This window comes from Grampus griseus (genome assembly GCF_964374135.1).
Source record: "Grampus griseus genome assembly, chromosome: 13".
Taxonomy (NCBI): domain Eukaryota; kingdom Metazoa; phylum Chordata; class Mammalia; order Artiodactyla; family Delphinidae; genus Grampus; species Grampus griseus.
In genome coordinates, this window is record NC_139007.1 from 11919350 (window position 1) to 11939661 (window position 20312).

At 36.8% G+C, this 20312-nt stretch overlaps 1 protein-coding gene across 1 annotated transcript in view; it reads left to right on the forward strand.

Annotated features, from left to right (window-relative positions):
* Nucleotides 1-19367, forward strand: part of MYO6 (myosin VI) — a 108001-nt gene extending 88634 nt beyond the window's left edge. The window contains exons 26-31 of the mRNA XM_082669164.1: nucleotides 5-126; nucleotides 9137-9240; nucleotides 10699-10830; nucleotides 14277-14303; nucleotides 16790-17008; nucleotides 17538-19367. Of these exons, the coding sequence (XP_082525290.1) occupies nucleotides 5-126; nucleotides 9137-9240; nucleotides 10699-10830; nucleotides 14277-14303; nucleotides 16790-17008; nucleotides 17538-17737 (804 nt within the window). The 3' untranslated portion in view covers nucleotides 17738-19367. The remainder of the gene's footprint in view (nucleotides 1-4; nucleotides 127-9136; nucleotides 9241-10698; nucleotides 10831-14276; nucleotides 14304-16789; nucleotides 17009-17537) is intronic.
* Nucleotides 19368-20312: the final 945 nt, after the last annotated feature.

Sequence of the window (20312 nt, forward strand, 5' to 3'; positions counted from 1 at the left end):
GGAGGAGTCCCAGCAGCAGGCGGTCCTGGAGCAGGAGCGCCGAGACCGGGAGCTGGCGCTGCGGATCGCGCAGAGCGAGGCGGAGCTCATCAGCGACGAGGCGCAGGTGGACCCGGCGCTGCGCAGGTACCGCGTGCACGGGGCGAGGCGGGGGCGGAGGGGGTGGGGCTTTGCCGCTTGACCTCCCTGCCTGCCTCTTTGCAGCGTTAGGGTAGGCGAGAGTCATCATATTCCTTAGGCCCTGGTATATTTGCCATTTAAAAATGATTTGTATTCAGTTTTACACCACCCAAGTGAATGAAGCTATTGATTTCATCAAACTGTTAAACTTTTGAAAGTTAAAGCTGATATTTCAGTTCTTGAGTAGTTTAAGAAAATATCTTAAGTTTTACTCTGAAATTATCAGAGTATTGTATAAAGGGTAGACAAGTAATTTCTAAGTATCTGCTGTTCAACACTGGCATAAAAATCAGTGAATATGGTATAATCCAGTTTAATATTTTTGAGGTTGGAATTCATTACTTTCCTAATGCAAATTTTAAAAATATGTCACATACCCTAACACTATAGAAATTTTACGCGTACACACACGCTCCTCCAGCTTCCCCGTGATTTAGAATAAACAGATTTCCCTTTCCAAGAAGGAAGCTTAATCACATTGAAATATTTTGACTCTTCACGTTTCTGAATTATCTCTAAATAGTATGGAGTGTGGAGGAACACGGAAGTTCTTATTAAAAGTTGCAGGAAGGTTGTACTATAACAGATGCATTCTCTAAAAATACAGAATGTAGAAACAGTAGTTACTATTATTATTTATTTGTAAAAACAAATCAAACTAGTTTGTAGGGTTCCTTTATGTTTAGGTATATTGTGTATATATTGAGAGGCACATAGATGGGTGTAACCATGCTTTTCAGAATGTCAGAGCACTGTTTATGACAAAATAATTAAAATACTAGATGTTGCTATTTCCTTGTGAAAGGAAAAAAAAAACTTGGTCCACCACATTGCAAGGTGGTGATTAGGTTTTATTTAGCTGAAAACAAAGATAGGGAAGGGAAAGAGTATGTTAAGTTGCCTTCACACTTTTTCTAGTAAATGATTGTAATGGGGAGCTCTGGAGTCTGAATTGCATGTGAAAGTTATATTTAAATAAACTGAATATGCCTATGTGTTACAATAATTGTTAAGCTCTTTGGTTTGGGTTCTTTATTAACATTTCACTATAATTAAGATATTTTTGCTCGTCTGTGGCTTTTGTAACTGCAGACTTCGTTCAGCTGCTGTTCGGTTCCTTCCACCTGTGTTTGGGTGGCTTGGCGGAGCCTTTGTGGATAACTGACTAGTGGCCTAGGCCAGGCTCCTAATGAACCAAGCAGTGGCCCTGATGTGTGTGAGGAAGTCCTGCACTTGACCGAGCTGACTTTATTATGGTTGAAGCTTGTTAGGGAGAGACTCATTAATGGAGTCATTCTTGGTGTTTATGGCTTAACTCTATGTTTAAGCATTTGAAATATTTAGCTCTATCCAGTGTCATTCCAGGTAATATGAGTAAGATATTGGCTCATATGTGGTCTCCTTCTCATCCTCAGAAAGATGCACTTCTTCCAATGTGAGTGGTCTCAGAGAAAGAGTGGACCATTTAGGCCCTTTAACTTAAGGGAGGAGTTACCTATGATTTAAGTTAAACAGAATTAACTAGGTAATGGGACCACTACCAAATAATTAGGAGATACTCAAGCAGTTATGACTTGAACCGCAGAAGAGTTAGTTTAGTTCTCCTGTGGGACAGCCTTAGGAATGGTGTCCCTCCCTGGACTGTCCCTTCAGGTCCTGTCTGCCAGCTGTCTTCCAGGAAGAGAGCTGACCCTCAGGTCCCCATGAACTCCTTCCCTTCTGAACTGCCAGGTTATTTTTTTTATACACTGTACTAAAAGCATTAGCACTTCATTGTGGATATGATGTTCTCTATAGATTTTCTGTGTTTGATAATTTTATCTTACTCCATGGGCTACATCTAAATGTTTTTGAATGTTTATGTTACCTTTGTTAGCACTGAATTCTTTCTAACACATTTATGAGTAAGAACCTCTCTAAGTAACTCTGTTCTTAATATATGGCATGAAAATGTTCTTGGGTTCTGTGATACATTACAAAACAATTTCAAGTTACTTTTCCAGCTTGGATTCCCATCCAGTAACTTCTAAGTAAGAATTGTTTCCTGCATACGTAATATATTTTAAAATATCTCAATCAATTACACATATGATCCTGATGCACAGTAATGATTTCACACTACCTTAAATTATAAAGTAATATCTAGATTCTATTAAAAACAAACACACAAACCTCACATGAATAGTTTTTTAATCTAGATGTAATATATTCACTCTTTAATTTTCACAGAATGCCTTTATTTTTTTCTAATCATTTGTAATGAAGATTTAAAAACATTAAAATTCTGAGTGTTCTCATACATAGATTAAATAGAGATAATGGAGTTTTTAAAATCAATTTGCAAAGTCACTGAAATACAAATTTGGCACAATCCGGATTTTCACAGTTCAGAATTGGTTATGGTATTGACTAAAATATACGTATTCTTTTCACAGGATTAATGGAGCAGGACCCAGAATGACACCGTATGTCATTTCCCTTTTAAAACTGATTTAATCATATGACCTTTTTTTTTCTTCTTCTTTATTAGGTTGTGTATACTTTTTAGGAGGAACATTTTCCTCATTGAAGTAAATTTTACATGATTATCATCATCATCATTATTATTTTGCCCAGGAAAAATGTTTACTGCTCCTAAGAGTTCGGTGCTCAATCACAGTAGTTTATGATTTGGTTTCTTTCTTTCTGTTTGCTCACTTTGTTTAAACTTTAATACCCATCTTGTTTTATGTGTTTTTAATTATCCCTTACTTATGTCGTTATAAAAGTAGATGTAGAGATATAAATAAGAATAAATAAAATATTTAAAGTATTTGAGTCATGGCAGATAGCTTAGTTTTCCGTATATATAATAGTTCATTCTGCTAATACCTAAAATAGTTCATAATCTAAAGTTATATACGTAATGCTAACATTGGTGCTCGTGTATCTTTTTGTTATGAAAATCTCCCCACAGAGAGAGAATCTAAGTAGCAATAGGGATATACATATAAATTATACTTTATATGCATAAATATATTTTTGCATATATTTTTACATATGTGCTATATGTATATAATTTTGAAATATATTTAAAATCTGAATTTTAATAGCTTTTAGGACTCCAACTGTACGCCTTATAGTGATGGTTCTTAACTCTGTCAGACCCCAGTACCAAATAATAAATGCTTTATGAATGATGCAACCTACATTAATAATTCTCTCTAAACAGTACATGTAAAAGAGAAATAAAAGGACAGTAATTTATAATTATTTATTTTATTATATTTACTTTAATATGAAAGTGCTTGCTCACAACTACAGGAAAACGTAGTCAGGTACTCAGATGTTTTCACATATACATAGAATCACCATGAGTGCAGCAGCTACAAATGCAAATTGATATAAGACAGTTGTATCAGTCAGTTAAATGCCACGAAATTGTGAACAGTCCTTTGTAAAGTTCTGAACAGAGTTAAACACAGTGTCCTCTCCATTATACAATAGTGGAGAAATTCCTAGAGAAATTCTGTGAATATTAAAACCATGCAAAAAAAGGGTTGTTTTACATGTAGAACTTATGTATAACTATGTGTATATAGTTTACATGTAACTATATGTATATGTGCGTTTCACCGCTATATGTCTGGTGGATATGTTAAAGTCATATGGGGCGTAGGGCAGTTCTTCTTGTGCAGGACATTTGGCATCCCTGACTCCTCACCTCACCCGATGCCAGCAGTGGACTCTCATAGCATCATTGCTCCCACAATGCACCACAAATTTTGAAACCTATCTCTGAGTGGGTGCCGTTGCATCCACTGCTTCATAGTTAACCATTTGAGCTCGAATTAAATAAGCCTAGCAACCAGCTTATGTCTGAGGTGAAACTGTGAGCATTTGCATATAGGTTGGAAAAATCAGAAGGAAAAAAAACACCTGGATGCAGGAGCCTTTTCTATCCAGTATATATGGTGCAGCTCCTAGAGCAGTGACATGCTCAGGTGGGATGTTGAATCAGTAGAGATTGCCCGTCCAGCGTGGGTGGTGTGAGGGCATCTGCATTATGAAATCTCCATATGATGAGCAGACTATGGAGTAAAGAGCTTTGCAAGGCTGTGCATTCCCTTGAAATCTGCTGTGGGAAAAGAAATGTGAAGTTAGAAAATTCTTATTCGTTTGATTTTATTTGATGATATTTGTGTTTTTTTACTTTGCGTTTGTTGCCCTTGATCATCAGTTTTGAAAGATTACTTTTTCTCTGACTGTGCTTGCTTGGCTAGACCTCTGTCAGCATTGAACCTTAGCCAGTGTTCCTCACAAGGACGGAGAGAATCCTTTGCTCCTTTATAATCAGGGTCGCAGCTCTTGGCCGGCATCCAGAAAACTGAGCCCTGAGGCAAACATAGCCATCTTCTTTTCTTCTGATTTTTGCTGACTTATAAGATTTTGAGGTTACCGGAGTCTGATGAATAGAATGAATGAGAATAGGATTAATTATGAAGGAAGAGCACAAAGGTCAGGAAAATAAAATACTAATGAAGTTGATGAACATGATGACATGAACATTCCACTTCACAGAATTAAGCAAATTTTGAGAAAAGTTAACACTCTTCTGGGTAATAAAAGAAAAGCAAGTTTTTGCCACTGGGAAATGTTTATCCTTGAAAGGTCAGAACACCTCAGATCTTTAACAAGTGTTTGAGGCATTTGAATTTTCTTAGGCATGCTTTGATTCAGAATTTTAGAGCTTTGAGTATATCAGACTCTTATTTAAACTCCGGCACTGTAAAGTAGATCCGTTTGGTTTACCACTATTACACCTTGTCTAATTAATGTTTACTAAGCAACCCGGTGCAAAAATCCTTGCATAGAATCTGTATCCTGCCAAGTTACCTGTATGCATTTAGAACATGCTGATTACATTCTACCCATAAAAATATCACAGAAGCACGGCTCTCATGAGATTTTATCTAAAAGTTTCTACTGCAAAAATGAAGTGCAAGTAACTTTAACTGGGTTTAAACAAAAATTTTGCTCTGTTGTATGGCTATATATATTGAAAAGTATATTATCGACTTTTACGAAGTAAAATAATAGTGTATGGTTAACAAAGCAACAATCCTGTTGAAAATATAAATTTTAATTATACTTTTAGATCTTTTAAGTAATTTGTATGTTTGTCTTTCATCTAATTATGTTGTATTATCATTTTTCTTATAGGGAACAAATGGCGAAAGAAATGTCAGAAATTTTGAGTAGGTTAGTGCAGTGTAATTTGGGGAAATGAGCGTCACCTCAAAATCATATGTTTTAAATTACTTTTCATTATTTGGACCAGAACCTGTTATATGAGTAGCCTGTCCTTTCCATGTAAATTTTTGGTACAAGAAATGTGACTCTGCCCTCAGGCCACACTAACATAGAAAAAGGTAAAAAAAAAAAAAACCAGTGTTCCTCTAAATTGGCATTTTTCAGTGGGGATACCATTGGCATTTTGGTTGAGGCTATTCCTTGTTGGTAGTACTGTCGGGCTTACCATGAGCCCCTACCAGTTCAGTCTCAGTAGGGGAGCCCTTCCTGTCCTTGGGCCCACTGCGCCTGGTTGCAGGGGACATGAGGAAGGGTGGGGCTCCAGGCAGCCCCTGTCCACCCCAGCACAGAGGCAGAACACCACCGGTGTAGAAGTCGAGCCACCAAGGAATGTATCTTCCCAGCAGGATCTGGTCCATTATCAAGTGGATATGAATCAATAACATTTTAACTTTCAACTCTGAAGTTGCAGAGTTAATTGAAAGTGTTAAAATTAATATATTTTTAAAAATCATAAGTCAGTTTTGCTACTCTGTATTTCACATGATTGTCTTTATCACAAGTCTAAATAATCAGTAAATGAAGGTATACCTTCATTTTACTATTTTAATAACGCCAAAGATTGGTAGGGGGAGCATTTAAATGAATTGCATTTGTGTACTTCTTACGATGCTGAATATGCTTTTTTTAGCAGGTGTATTTTTGTTTGACGTAATATGAATGAAAAGTTAGTAGTAGTAAAAACATATTTTAAGCAAAAATAGTTTGAATTCAGTGTGATTTTTAAAAGTATCAAAACACCTTATGTATATCAACATCTCGTATATATTCTGAGAGTCTATAAAACCATATTGTGTAGATTCACTTTCTCTTTCAGGAGGAAAGAAAACAATAACAAAACCCCATACTTTCAGCTGCTCTTCTAGAAAAGACTGGTAGAAGAGCTAGGAAGAAAAAATAATTTTTTTGTTAGTTTACTGAATGGTGGTTTCAGGATGTAGGAAAAAAAGAATATTTGAATAATGTTAAAAGCATAACTTGTTGTTAAGGGTAATAGAGAAACCTTGCTGACACACAGCTGGCTCTTTCTGAGCAAAGCAATTAAGAAAAAGCTCCATGGAGAATGGCCAGTCACACAGCTTATGAAAAGAAGAGGTTTTGCAGTAAACTTGAAACAGATTTTAACCATGAAAACGCAGGAAGGACTAAATGGGCACACATTATTCTTTAGCCAGGCTTGTAAGTGACTAAGAATCATCATGTCTAACAGTTTTTAAGGATGTAGGGTGAAGTATGCTATTTTTATTCTCTAAAAGGAAAGCATAAATAGGCCTTTTAAAGAGGCAAAAGTACCTTATTTGTTTCATTGTTAAGCGTAATGCTGAAGGAATAATTTTCCTTATTTGAGGAGGGAGCGTACATATTTTCAAGCATCACTTTTAAATAACATCCGTCTCATCAAGTGTCTGTGTCTTGATTGTTTGCCAAGATCGCTGTTGTCTTTCAAAATGTAGAATGCTGAGAAAAATACGAGCTCATTTTCAGTATTATACTAGGATCATCCCTCTTTAAGAGGAAGGTTTTCCAGGTGGTAGATCACAAAGGGGAAATGCTTTGTGTGATACCCGAGAAGCAATATTTTAGTTCTTTAATATTTAGTTCTTTTAATATTGTGCCGTCTTCTTTTCATGGCTTGAAATATGATGTATTTAAATTCTTCCTTGGTTACATTGAGCTTAAAAGTTCACTTGCAGCTTATTCTGAGTGTCTGCTATGTGGCAAGTGTAATCCTTTGCTGAAAAATAATGTTCATTTTTACAGAAAAGAAATTTTCCCTGTATTTTTAGAATAATTATTTCAAATTATGTGTATAGAAACAAATCTTAAGTGCTCAGTAGCACTGCTACGAAAAAGCTTATCCCATTTAACTTTTAAATTATTTATTTTATTTTTTATATTTTAAATATATGTATTTTATTTTTTATTCCTTTCCTCTTTTCCCGCTCAGATGTTCCTCCTACACGGGGCAAGATAAAGCACTTGTGCCCTTTGAAATCTCTGTTATCTGTCTCATGACCTGCAGCCTTTTCCTTTAATTTACTAGTTGTCATATTATTACTCACTAAATACGAAGGTGTGGTTTTTATCTGCTTACAGAACTTTTCTAAGTATTTTTTAACACAGAAGCTCAAAGGTCACGGGAGTTTCCAGGCTCCAGCAGCTCTTTTAGGATGTCTCTAAAGACTCGGGCAGAGGCTGGTAGTTTGGCTACTCCCCTGGGGACCTCTAAACATCCAGATGCCCAGGGAGAGTCTGAGCCATTATGAGTGGTGGGGCTTGGCCATCTGCAGGTTCCAGTAGTCTGCAGGTGATTGGCTCATAAACAAACCCTTCATGTGCCTCTAATGATCTTATAGTATGTTGAGGAGTTCTCTTTTGATTTAAAAAAAAATTTCAATTGAAGTATAGTTGATTTACAATATCATGTAAGTTTCAGGTATACAGCACAGCGATTCAGTTATATATACACACACGTACACACACACACACACACACACACACATACATACACACGCACATACTTTTTCTCATTCTTTTTCCTTATTACATAATACTGAGTTTAGTTCCTGTGCTGCATAGTAGGTCATTGTTGGTTATCTAGTCTATACATAGTACTGTGTATATGTTAATTCCACCCTCCCAATTTATCCCTCCCCACCCCCCTTCCCCTTTGGTAACCATAAATTTGTTTTCTGTGTCTGTGATCTCTTTCTGTTTTGGAAATAAGTTCATTTGTGTCTTTTTATTTCTTTTAGATTCCACATATAAGCAATATCGTATGATATTTGTCTTTCTCTGTCTGACTTACTTCACTTAGTATGATAATCATTAGGTCCATCCATGTTGCCGCAAATGGCATTATTTCCTTCTTTTTTATGGCTGAGTACTATTCCATTGTATATATGGACCACATCTTCTTTATCCATTCATCTGTTGATGGACACTTAGGTTGCTTCCTTGTCTTGGCTATTGTAAATAGTGCTGCAATGAACATTGGGGTGCATGTATCTTTTCAAATTATGGTTTTCTCTGAATATATGCCCAGGGGTGGGATTGCAGGATCATATGGTAGCTCTATTTTTAGTTTTTTAAGGAACCTCCATACTGTTCTCCATAGTGGCTGCACCAATTTACATTCCCACCAACAGCGCAAGAGGGTTCCCTTTTCTCCACACCCTCTCCAGCATTTATTATTTGTAGACTTTTTGATGATGACCATTCTGACTTGCGTGAGGTGATACCTCATTGTAGTTTTGATTTTGAGAAATATGTGTAAATGTATTATCTTGATGTTCATATACCCGTGAGTTAGAAGATTTAAACTGAAGCCAGGGGGAAGTCCATGGCACTAGAATATTGGAATCAGAATTTCTGATTGAAAATCTAATATGGCTGTTGAATGATGCACTGGAAAATTCTAATTCACCTGGGCATCCTGTAGTACACCATTCTTAGTCTCGTCTGTCAAAGATACAAAAATTATTATGTGTTTTTCCAGTAATTATTTCCAGTTCTCAAGCTTATGTTCACTTTCTTGCCTGTTTAGTCAACATTTCATTCGTGTTTCTAAGTTTAAATATGCAAAAATGTGTAATAATTACAGAGGCCCTGCTGTACAGGCCACCAAGGCGGCTGCTGGTACCAAGAAACATGATCTTAGTAAATGGAAATATGCAGAACTACGTGATACCATCAATACTTCTTGCGGTAAGTGTATGGGGAGGATGAAAAGTGGGAAGACTCTATCGCTGTCAGGTAATATAAAGTAAATACCTAGATTGGGATGGGAATTTTTTTCATATAAATTAGTTTAAGTCATTCTCTTTGTTACTCTCACCTTGAAATGAAGACCTAGTTTGTTCACAAAGCTAAAAGAAAGACATACTTATTAAGTTAAATTCATTTTGCCCGTCTCTTGCATAGACCAGAGAGGAAAAGCATAGAGGAATTATGGTTTGGGCTATATTAATGACTGACCCTCTTAACGTTATTCATAATAGTTAAATACCTATATATCAGACTATTTTGGTCTATGAATGCAAAGTAAAAAATGGCAATGGAGTCCGTCCCTTTTAAAGCAATTTTTCTTCCAACAGAACAGAGTAAAAGCCTGAATCCAGAGAATCCCACACAGTTGTGTTCATGTATAAATCATAGTGTTTGAATTCAGGACACTGTAACTGGGACTTCAAGTGTCATAATCGTACAGGACACCTCACTATGTTCTTTCCCTCTTCACTGAGTTTATCTGCATAAGTACAAATGTAAAAAATGTGGTACATGTAAATCTAGCTTGTGTTTGAACACAGTGACTTCTTATTCTATTGTCGTGGTCTGTGACCTTGGACAAGTGACTTAACCTTCCTTTTTCAAGTTCTTCATCTATAAAAGACCTATTTAGTCCAGGGTTCTTGCGTGGAGGAAAGATATAACGTAGTAATAATGTTTAAGAAAATGCTCTGTAAGTGTGAAAGATAGTATTACAATGAAGTGCTCGTCTTTATCAATAATGTTTACTTTTGATTTGGTACTGTTAATTTAAAAATGAAATCTTCATTTAAAAATATATATGTTAAAAAGAAACGGAATTGAGTTATTTGTAGTGAGGTGGATGGACCTAGAGTCTGTCATACAGAGTGAAATAAGTCAGAAAGAGAAAAACAAATACTGTATGCTAACACATATATATGGAACCTTAAAAAAAAAAAAAAAAAGGTTCTGACGAACCTAGGGGCAGGACAAGAATAAAGATGCAGACGTAGAGAATGGACTTGAGGACACGGGGAGGGGGAAGGGTAAGCTGGGACGAAGTGTGAGAGTAGCATGGACATATATACACTACCAAACGTAAAATAGATAGCTAGTGGGAAGCAGCCACATAGCACAGGGAGATCAGCTCGGTGCTTTGTGACCACTAGAGGGGTGGGATACGGAGGGTGGGAGGGAGGGAGATGCAAGAGGGAAGAGATATGGGGATGTATGTATATGTATAGCTGATTCACTTTGTTATACAGCAGAAACTAACACAACATTGTAAAGCAGTTATACTCCAATAAAGATGTTAAAAATATATATATTTATGCCACAGGATAATTATGCTAGACAACTAAATTACGATGTTAATTGCTGTTGTTTTTTTTTTAACTCTCTCTGTGTAATTGATAGATATTGAGCTCCTGGCAGCTTGCAGAGAAGAATTTCATAGGAGACTAAAAGTGTATCATGCTTGGAAATCCAAGAACAAGAAGAGAAATACTGAAACAGAGCAACGTGCTCCAAAGTCTGTTACTGATTATGGTAAAAACAAATCTGTACTTTTGAATGTTCCAAAGTATATGTATATAAAAAGTATATGTATATAATTACATGTAACTATACATAAGGCATTTGAGTAAAATTTATACATAAGGCATTTGAGTAAAATTGTCCAATATAAATTTTCTCTTACTTTAGAACTATGGGTCCACTGAATCTAACACAACCATGATGGCTTATCTTTCAAAGTATTATTTCTGTTAGATACATCTTTAAAGTCATATTTGTTTAAAAGTATTGAATTTACTTGTTAAGATAAATTCTGGAGGTAAGAATAATCTTGTCCATATTGAGGAAGTTGTATGATAATGCTGTAAATATGTATTCTTTCCACATACACATATATACACATATGTAAAGATTATGTGTGTAAATGTAAAGATTACTATGAAAAAAAGAATATTTACTGCAAATATTATAAAACTGTGAAAATATGAGTGAGAAATAATACCTTGGTTTAGACCAGAGTTTTACCTAGACCAGAATTTGCTTTTTTGACTGAGATCCTAAAAATGAATTTTGCTACTTTGTTATACAAAAGACAAAGCTGTATACCTGAAATTGGAAAATAGAGCAGAAGGACATAACCTAGTAAAAGCAAGTACTAGCTTTAACATTAATTAAGAATACCTGTGATATGAGTTGTAATTTCAGTCTTAAAAGCAATAATTGGAATTTCATTTATTCAACTTGCTACTGGCACAATTTGTTAGGTTAATTCTGGCTAATGTCAAGGTGACAGCATATTTAATATCTTTTTTTAGAACGAGGTATATTCCCGACACTTGGTGGTATAGCTTAGCCATGTGTGACCCCAGCTGACTTAGAAAAGGAGCTCACAGTTATATTTTGCCTCCCTTACCGCCTTCCTAGCAAATAAAGCAGTGTTTGATGAAAGTCAATTAAATGGTGAAATTTTAGTGTTTCGAAGATGTTGCAAAGATTAGATTGAGGAAGGGAAGTATTATTAGTAGTACGAGAGATGTGAGTGCTAATGACTGCTCACCCGTGTCCTCACTCAGAATATAACTCTTGCAAGAGCAGTGAGCTTGCCTCCAGCTAAGAAATGGCAGGAGGAAGGCCCTCTCAACACTGATCTTCTGTGACCACCACTCTCTTCTCCAGTTTAAAAATTTGTCTCTGGGAAATGAAGATGACAGGATGATTCCATTATCTGTTCACTGTCTGTACCAAGTTTCTACCACAGTTGCTTTGTTTTGTAAAAATGGCAAAGGGCTATTCTCACTGTTGCGGCCCCTCCCACTGCGGAGCACAGGCTCCGGACGCGCAGGCTCAGCAGCCATGGCTCACGGGCCCAGCCGCTGTGCTGCATGTGGGATCCTCCCGGACCGGGGCACGAACCCGCGTCCCCTGCATCGGCAGGCGGAATCTCAACCACTGCGCCACCAGGGAAGCCCAGGGCTATTCTTTTTAGCTATGATCTTTAGCTGTAATGTTCTAATCATGACCTTGAACTGATTGGGTTTCATTATGTTCTATTTCAGAATTTATATATCTGCATGATTGCACTTCTTAAAACAAAAAGAGGACTTCCCTGGTGGTGCGGTGGTTGAGAATCCGTCTGCCAATGCAGGGGACACGGGTTTGATCCCTGGTCCAGGAAGATCCCACATGCCGCGGAGCAACTAAGCCCATGTGCCACAACTACTGAGCCTGCACTCTAGAGCCTGGGAGCCACAACTCCTGAAGCCTGCATGCCTAGAGCCTGTGCTCCACAGAGAAGCTACCGCAATGAGAAGCCCGCACGCTGCTACTAGGGAAAGCCCGCACACAGCAACGAAGTCAAAAATAAATTAATTAATTTAAAATAATGTTGTAATATTTGGCACACACATTTTTTTAAAATTAATTAATTTATTTATTTTTGGCTGTGTCAGGTCTTAGTTGCGACATGTGGGATCTTTCGTTGCAGTGCGTGGGCTTCTCTCTAGTTATGGTGTGCAGGCTCCAGAGCACGTGGGCTCTGTAGTTGCAGCACGCCGGTTTGGGCTTAGTTGCCCTGTGGCATGTAGGATCTTAGTTCCTTCACCAGGGATTGAACCCATGTCCCCTGCATTGGAAGGTGGATTCTTAACCACTGGACCACCAGGGAAGTCCCCGGTACACACATTTTTAATGAATATATAAATATTTCATGTATTATTGTAGCAAACCAAACTTTGGTACCTTACTCATCCAACTTTGCCCCCAAAGGAGCAAATAACATGCGGCTTACCTTACTGGTTCCTATACTGTTTCCATTCATAAAGTACTTTTTGGAAGAACAACAGAGTAGATTAAGAAAATTTCTCAAGGGTCCCATCCAGGTAGATGAACAAAATTAGGAATTGTGTAGGAACACACTCCCGCGTGTATGTAGCCTTCAGAGAATTTGAATGTAGGTCATTTTCAGCATAAAATGTAACTTCTGCCCTGAAGAGTACTTTTTTTTCTCTTTATTTTTCTGTCATGTAAAATTCACTCTGACACAGGAGTACAGTTAACAGGAAAGGTGAAGGGCACCAAGATGCTTAACAGCTCACCTGAGAAAATTCTGTACTTTAGGTGGTTTCCTCCTAATGGTGCAGCTGCTTGACCTTTAAAAGGAGCTGCTCTGTAGTTTAAAATTTAGAAGGATTAGAATTCATTAATTTGAGAAAATAAAATGATGACAACTTATGATTAACAAAAATATAACTTGATATTATTGCCTTTAAGAGTAAGACCTTGACAAATTATGGTAAATTCTTAAGAGTTAGGAGTTGGGAGGCTCAGATCCCTCTCCTGTGTGCTATACTGGGTGAGCACACTCGCGTCACATTTACCCCGGAAAGAGGCTTTCGGAAATAATTTTTGGGGGCAGTGGCAAATTACCCAGTAAAAGATTTACATTTACTTGCTTAAAGCAGTGACTTTGGAGAGTAGTTTTATTTCATAGCTCCTAAATAAAAATGTTGTGAGTTGAAGATTTAAGACAATGTGAAGAAATTAAAACATGCTGAGTGTATGTAAGTGTGGCAATGCTGCTTCTCTATATAAAAAGTATTTTTTTAAATGAATTTATGAGTTATTCTCTTTTTTTTTCCCCTACAAAAATTCTAGTAGTACTTTAAAGGTACTTTCACCTTGATTATTAAGTCACTGTTGTGGATTTTTGTTTGGATATTACTGTGTTCGAAAATTAAAATTTTGGTCCCCTTTGTATGTCCATCAAGCAGGATGTCCTAAAAACACAATCAAAATAGCTTAAAAAAAATTGGAAAGCAGCATCTACTTGTAGGTAGTTCTGGGAGTATTTGGCTATGGGTAGGGTATTTATTTGTTAGTCACCACCTCCATTGATGGGAAGGCATTATAAATTAGAAGAATGCTCATTTAACAGTTTTGGCATTTTTATCTTTTCTTCAATATAAAATATTTGTTCACAGATTTTGCACCATTTTTGAACAATTCACGTAAGTCAATGGGTGGTAACTCATGAGCTAACTGGAAGATGGGTTAAAAATACTTTATAAAGTACTAACTTCTTCTAAACATTGTTTTGCTACAATTTTAAGGTGAATTGTAGTACATTAATGTTGGTTTATCTGGACTGAGATACCTCATTTGAGATGGTACTTTCATTTGGATCACTCCAAAATATACATGCAGAAAAAAATTTTAATTAATCTGTTATTTCATCAAATTACTTCCTTTTCAAAAAAACTAGCATTTTAAACTGAGTGTACCCAGTTCTTATTGTAGCAAAACTCTATCTTAATAAGCAGCTGATCTTTTAGAGTAAAGACTAACTTTAGGTGCTGGTTTCAAATACTGTGATGGTGTAAGCATTTCTGTCCGAAGAGATTTGGGTTTCGTATGATAATGTACACAAGCTTAATAGAATGAATACCTCTTAATAGGAAGAGGAGGTCATTCTGTTACTTTTACAGCTTCTTATGATGCACACTTTTTGATCATCTAAAAGCTCTGAGTCATCTTAGTGTACAGTAAATTTCTTCTAGAATCAGTTCAGCAGTAATGATTTGAATATAATGCCATATTTATTTGCCAACTGGTTGGACATGATTTTCCTTAGTGCTTCCAGTAATTTACAGACTTACAAATTTGAAACTTATTCACACTTTTGAAGATAACAATTGGATGTGAAAGAAACAGTTGTTTAGAAGATTAGTTTCAAGCTTTTAACGTCTGTATCTTTGTACTTTTCCAGATGAATATTCATTTCCAGGCTTCCCAAATACAATTTCATTTCTCACATTAGTAGAAAAAGCCATCCAAGAGTTTCCATTGGGTTTCTGAATTTTACCCAATATATTAAGTTACAGGGGATTGTTATTTTGAAAGAAAAAAAGTAGGTTATACTAATGGGTGGCCATCAGTATCATAGTAAGTTTCTGTCAGCAGGACACTGAGTTCTAATTCACTGCTGAAGATGGAGGGAAGGGTTTTTTTTTTTTTAATCCTTGCACAAAATGTCTTAGTTTTGAGTTAGTGTATTTTCTGCAGAGTAGGTAGTTTTTAAAGCTCGAAATGGAAACACTGAACTGTAAGTTGTTTTGAGGGAACAGGAACGAGAGAATAAATAAGCTCATCTCTGGTAACGCGCTAAAGGTGATACGGCTTTTTAAAGTCACTAACAAAACTGGGTCTCTTTCTTTCATAGGCATATACAGCTTTGCTAACTGCTTTTTGCTTTCTGTTGTTTGCACGAAAATAAATTGAGCTGCTATAAAGCTTTTTGCTATTGGTGCAAACAGTAGAATAAGAGTAATTTCATCCTTTCAGTACTTGGAAAGCCTCACAAAAGCCACGTGACTGTCCTTGACTTGTACATATTATATAATTTTTCATTGACATACTTAGCTTTTCAGTGAGATTCTTAATTGAGCTGCAGTAAATGATTGGTCTGCCTTTAAAGTTGTGAGTATAGAGCATATTAAACAGATTTACCAGAATTATGCTCCTGAAGATGTAAAGTCATTGCCTCAGAGAACTGAATATTTTCAGGAAAAAAAACCAAAACTCAACCGTTTAGTAATGGAAATTGAGCGAGGGAAAAGAGATGATAATGAGCTCAATGCCCAGTGTTAGCAGAAAAGCAAGGATTTCTCTTTTCTATTGGCAAAGGAAACCAAATATTATACACGTTCCACTTATTGCAGTGGATTTTATTCCAAGAGAAGTCTGGTTTCAGAGTAAGTAAATCTCTCTGAGTGAAAGTTCATGCTGACTGTTACAGTTTTGTTGTTGCTGTCACAAAGTTGTCTAAATCTTGTTAGTAAAACATCTGTGTTATCTTGGCCATTTTAAATCCCAGGATCAGTTGGCAGAGGAGAAAACTTGTATGTCTTTCACTCTTTTGAGAATCTGTGATTAAATCGACAAGTATCTGGAATCTTTCAGATTTGTGAAATTACTTTTTATTGGTTTCATCATAAATAGTCCTGCAAAAGTTGTCCTGCAGCCTTCATTTGAACTCTTTGGAGGAAAAAATACAAATCTAGGAAATGCTACTAGTTTGCTTTCTCGCTGAGTGAGTTTTGTGTGCAGACGCAGTCGTTTGTGGGAATCTGCTAGGGGCTGGTGGTTGTTATTGCTGCTGCAGCTGATGGTGTGTGTGTGTGTGTGTGTGTGTGTGTGTGTGTGTGTGTATGCACGCGCCTGTGTGTGTGTGCCTGTGTGTGTGTGTGTGTGTGTGTGTGTGTGTGTGTGTGTTTACAATGCCCAGGAACATCTTCGGGGGAAGAAACTTCTAAGAAATCACCCTTTGAATTGCATTCATCTGTAGGCAGTTCCAATTTACATTTTGTTTTAAATTCACTGTTAGGAGGAATCCCTCTTTTTGCTTTTGTAAACATTCGTGGTGCATTTTAGGATTAAAGGCTGCTCTCCTTATCCCTCGGGCTGCTGGCGTGACTCTGCTTGTTCTCTGTGACAGCTCAGCAGAACCCGGCAGCTCAGCTCCCTGCCAGGCAGCAGGGGATCGAGATGAACCGACAACAGCGCTTCTTCCGCATCCCGTTCATCCGCCCTGCGGACCAGTACAAAGACCCGCAGAATAAGAAGAAAGGCTGGTGGTACGCGCACTTTGATGGACCGTGGATTGCCCGGCAGATGGAGCTTCATCCTGACAAGCCACCCATCCTCCTGGTGGCTGGTGTGTACGATTCACATGAAAAAAAATTTATAAAGCAGAAAAGGATTGAGTACCCTCTGAGTGAAATGGTGTGATGTACAGTGTAATAATTCATTACATTTCAGGGTTGAGGCATGGAGCTTTGCAGTTAAGTCACATCAGTTGAGGATAACTTCTTTACAGTATGGAATTGCTTGGATTAATTATGTCCTTGCAGAGCACATAGAAACTTGTCTGTGTCCTAGGAAGCTTTTCATTGGTGTCTGATTATATCATTTGCTTTGTAATGGTTACTTAAGGAAATGTAGCATTTTTATTAACCCTGGTAACTTGTTTTTTCAACTGCATCCTCAGTACATTTTGAAATGGAACTTGGTGGAGGGCACATTTGTTTCTGGTGAATTTATGAAGCAGATTTCAATCTTAGAGGAAGGAAATGGTTTTAAAAGTCCTCAAATCTATGAGAATTGGTAGACATTTCAGGAATAAAGTTTACAATAAATGGTTCTGAAAGGAGGTATAGTAATTCTCTGACGTCTCATCTGTGCAGGTAAGGATGACATGGAGATGTGTGAGCTGAATCTTGAAGAGACAGGCCTGACTCGAAAGCGTGGTGCTGAGATTTTGCCAAGACAGTTCGAAGAAATTTGGGAACGCTGTGGAGGCATCCAGTATCTTCAGAAAGCGATTGAGAGCAGACAGGCCAGGCCCACCTATGCCACGGCCATGCTGCAGAATCTGTTAAAGTAGAAATTGCACTAGCCTTGCAGCTGGGAGCCCTTGCCATGGCACTAGGTAGGGAGTGTGTCCCAGAGATTTAACCATTCCAAGATCAAGTTAGAATTACTTATACAAAGTGAACAGATTTTATTAATCATGGCTTTTTGTTCATTTAAGGTTAATTATGGTAGTGAATTTGGGACCTAAAATTTATTTTCCTGTATCCAGCTGTAACTGTTAGACCTCTCATTATTGTAATACTTGTTACACTTGGACAGACTCTGGACATTTCTCCTTCTTTGCCAACAGACTACCTTAAATCCATCTTAATTGTTCTTTAGGAAAAGTTTTTGAAAAATGCAGAATTCTTGCTTTTTAAGGATGGCACAGTACCATATAACTGGAATAAAGAAAACTTAGCTTCAATTTTCATACAAAAATTAAGGCACTTAAAATGATCAAGGCACTGATATTTTGATCTGAAAGCTGTGTACTTTCTCTACTAACTTTTTCAGAAATTCATGGAAATTTCCATCAAAGGTGGAAATTTTTAATTTTTCCCCCCTCTTTTGCAGTGTCTTAGTTTGAGAAAAGCAGTTTACCTGAAGTTCTAGAATTCTGGAGAGAGCCTTGATGTATTTGATGCAATCTGTGATAAAGAAGGTACATAGTGTCCTGCACAGATCAGTTTTGCTTTTCTATCACATTGTGTTGCTGTAAGAATATGTTCTTACATTCCATGGACAAATAAAGGAAATTCAGATCGTTTAAATGCTTGGAAGTTTTGAGATAACCTTGTTTCATTTAGAAAAGGAAGTAGGTTTTAGGTGGCAGTGTGGCTTAACTGGACTGAATTCAAATATTCTTTCAGTTTCATCTCAGTTGTGATTTTGTGTCAGAATCTTGTCCAAGTTGTTTCATGTGATTTAAACTAGTGTTCTGCTTCAAAACACCTTTGTTTTTTAAAGAAATTCCTATTGTCTTTTTTGGCCTTCGAGATTTTGGTCATTGTAGAGCTCTTTTATAAGCCTTGTAATGCAAAAACCCTGCACTGAGGAATTGCTTGTTTCATGTAACTGATAATTAAAAAAAAAAGTTTTGTGTGCTGTTTAGTTTTGATCAAATGTCAGCAGTTTCAAGCCTAATATTTATGACTTTCATATTAGGAATTTGGAAACAAACATACATCAAGGAGTTATGTTGACATAATCCTAAGGAGTCTTGTTTGTATTTTAGAATAAAATTAGAAAATAAAATTACTCTCTGTACTTCTTTTCCCTTGATGTTTAAAGACCCTAACCTTTGAAATGAATTTCCAGTGATTTTTTTTTTTTTTTTTTCCTAGAAAGAGTACCTCAGTTAGGAAAGTATTTCCCAGCTGATTGGATTAGTGCTTGTGAGCTGGACACTGTTTTCAGAATTGCTTCTCTCATTATATGTTTTAGTATAGAGATTTATTTATTATGATACTGTGCAAACGATCGTCTTCTGTTAAGGAAAGTAAATGGTCCTGTCTTTACTGTTGAGAATGTGAATGTGATTATCTTTTTAAGGCTGTATTACTGCATAGACTCACCCACCCTTGGGTCATTTGGTCCCTGTGATTTGGTGACAGAAGGTCTGGTTACTGAAAATAAATGTCCTGTTCTCCCTCTTCTTATCACTCGCCTTTAACTGGTGTTTTTATTTGTACAGGATAGTGAATGATAAGCTTTTTTCTTAACTGGTAACAAGTAGAGTCCTGGAAGAAAATTTAGTAACCAAATAGATTTTTAATGACTTGTGCCCTTAGCGCTGTTTCCAGAAACAGTTTTACGTGTGTCCTAGATACATGCAGGTACTTGATGGAAAACTAATCACACAGGTTAAATTATCATAATGAGAGAACTTAAAGTTTTGAAGAATTTGTCAGAAATATATCACAGCAAGGCATTGTTACAGGTCTTTAATTTTTTACTTTAATAGCTGATAAAATTATAGTCATTCTTAAGCCATTTTGTTGCTAATTATGTCACACAGCTGTCCTAGAACATGTCCTAGAGCATATCTGTTTTAAGTAGTCTCCTGAGTTAATTGTGGCTCCAGGAGACTTGCCCTAATTCAGTTAGACTTACAGTCACCTATATACCACAGCTCTGCACACACGGAAGCCCCTTTGCTGGAGAAGCTTAGGACCTCCATCATCCTTTAAGGGAAACAGCAGAGAGAGTGTTGCGAAAAATGTAGATGCCCCTTCTTTACAGTGTTCACAGTCAAACCCAGAAACACTAGGTTGAAAACGGTATGAATCAAACGTCCATTTATATTTTAATTGAGATGTAAAATTAGAAGTTAAAACGAGCACACTGTACATTAAGAACTAATTCTTCTCAATGCTTGTCTCACTCAATACCAGTTCCTCCCTTAGTGTATATGCTTTGCAAAGGTAGATGTACATAAAATATTAAAACTGCGAAAACAAAATGTGTTCACATTCAATGATGGTGTAATTCCTAATCTCATTAACACACTTGAGGTACGTATTGTGAGCTACGGGTAGGCACTGAGAGAAAATTTCTCTAATACACACGTATGTTAAGAGAACAGTGGGTTTTCTTAGTTGTAA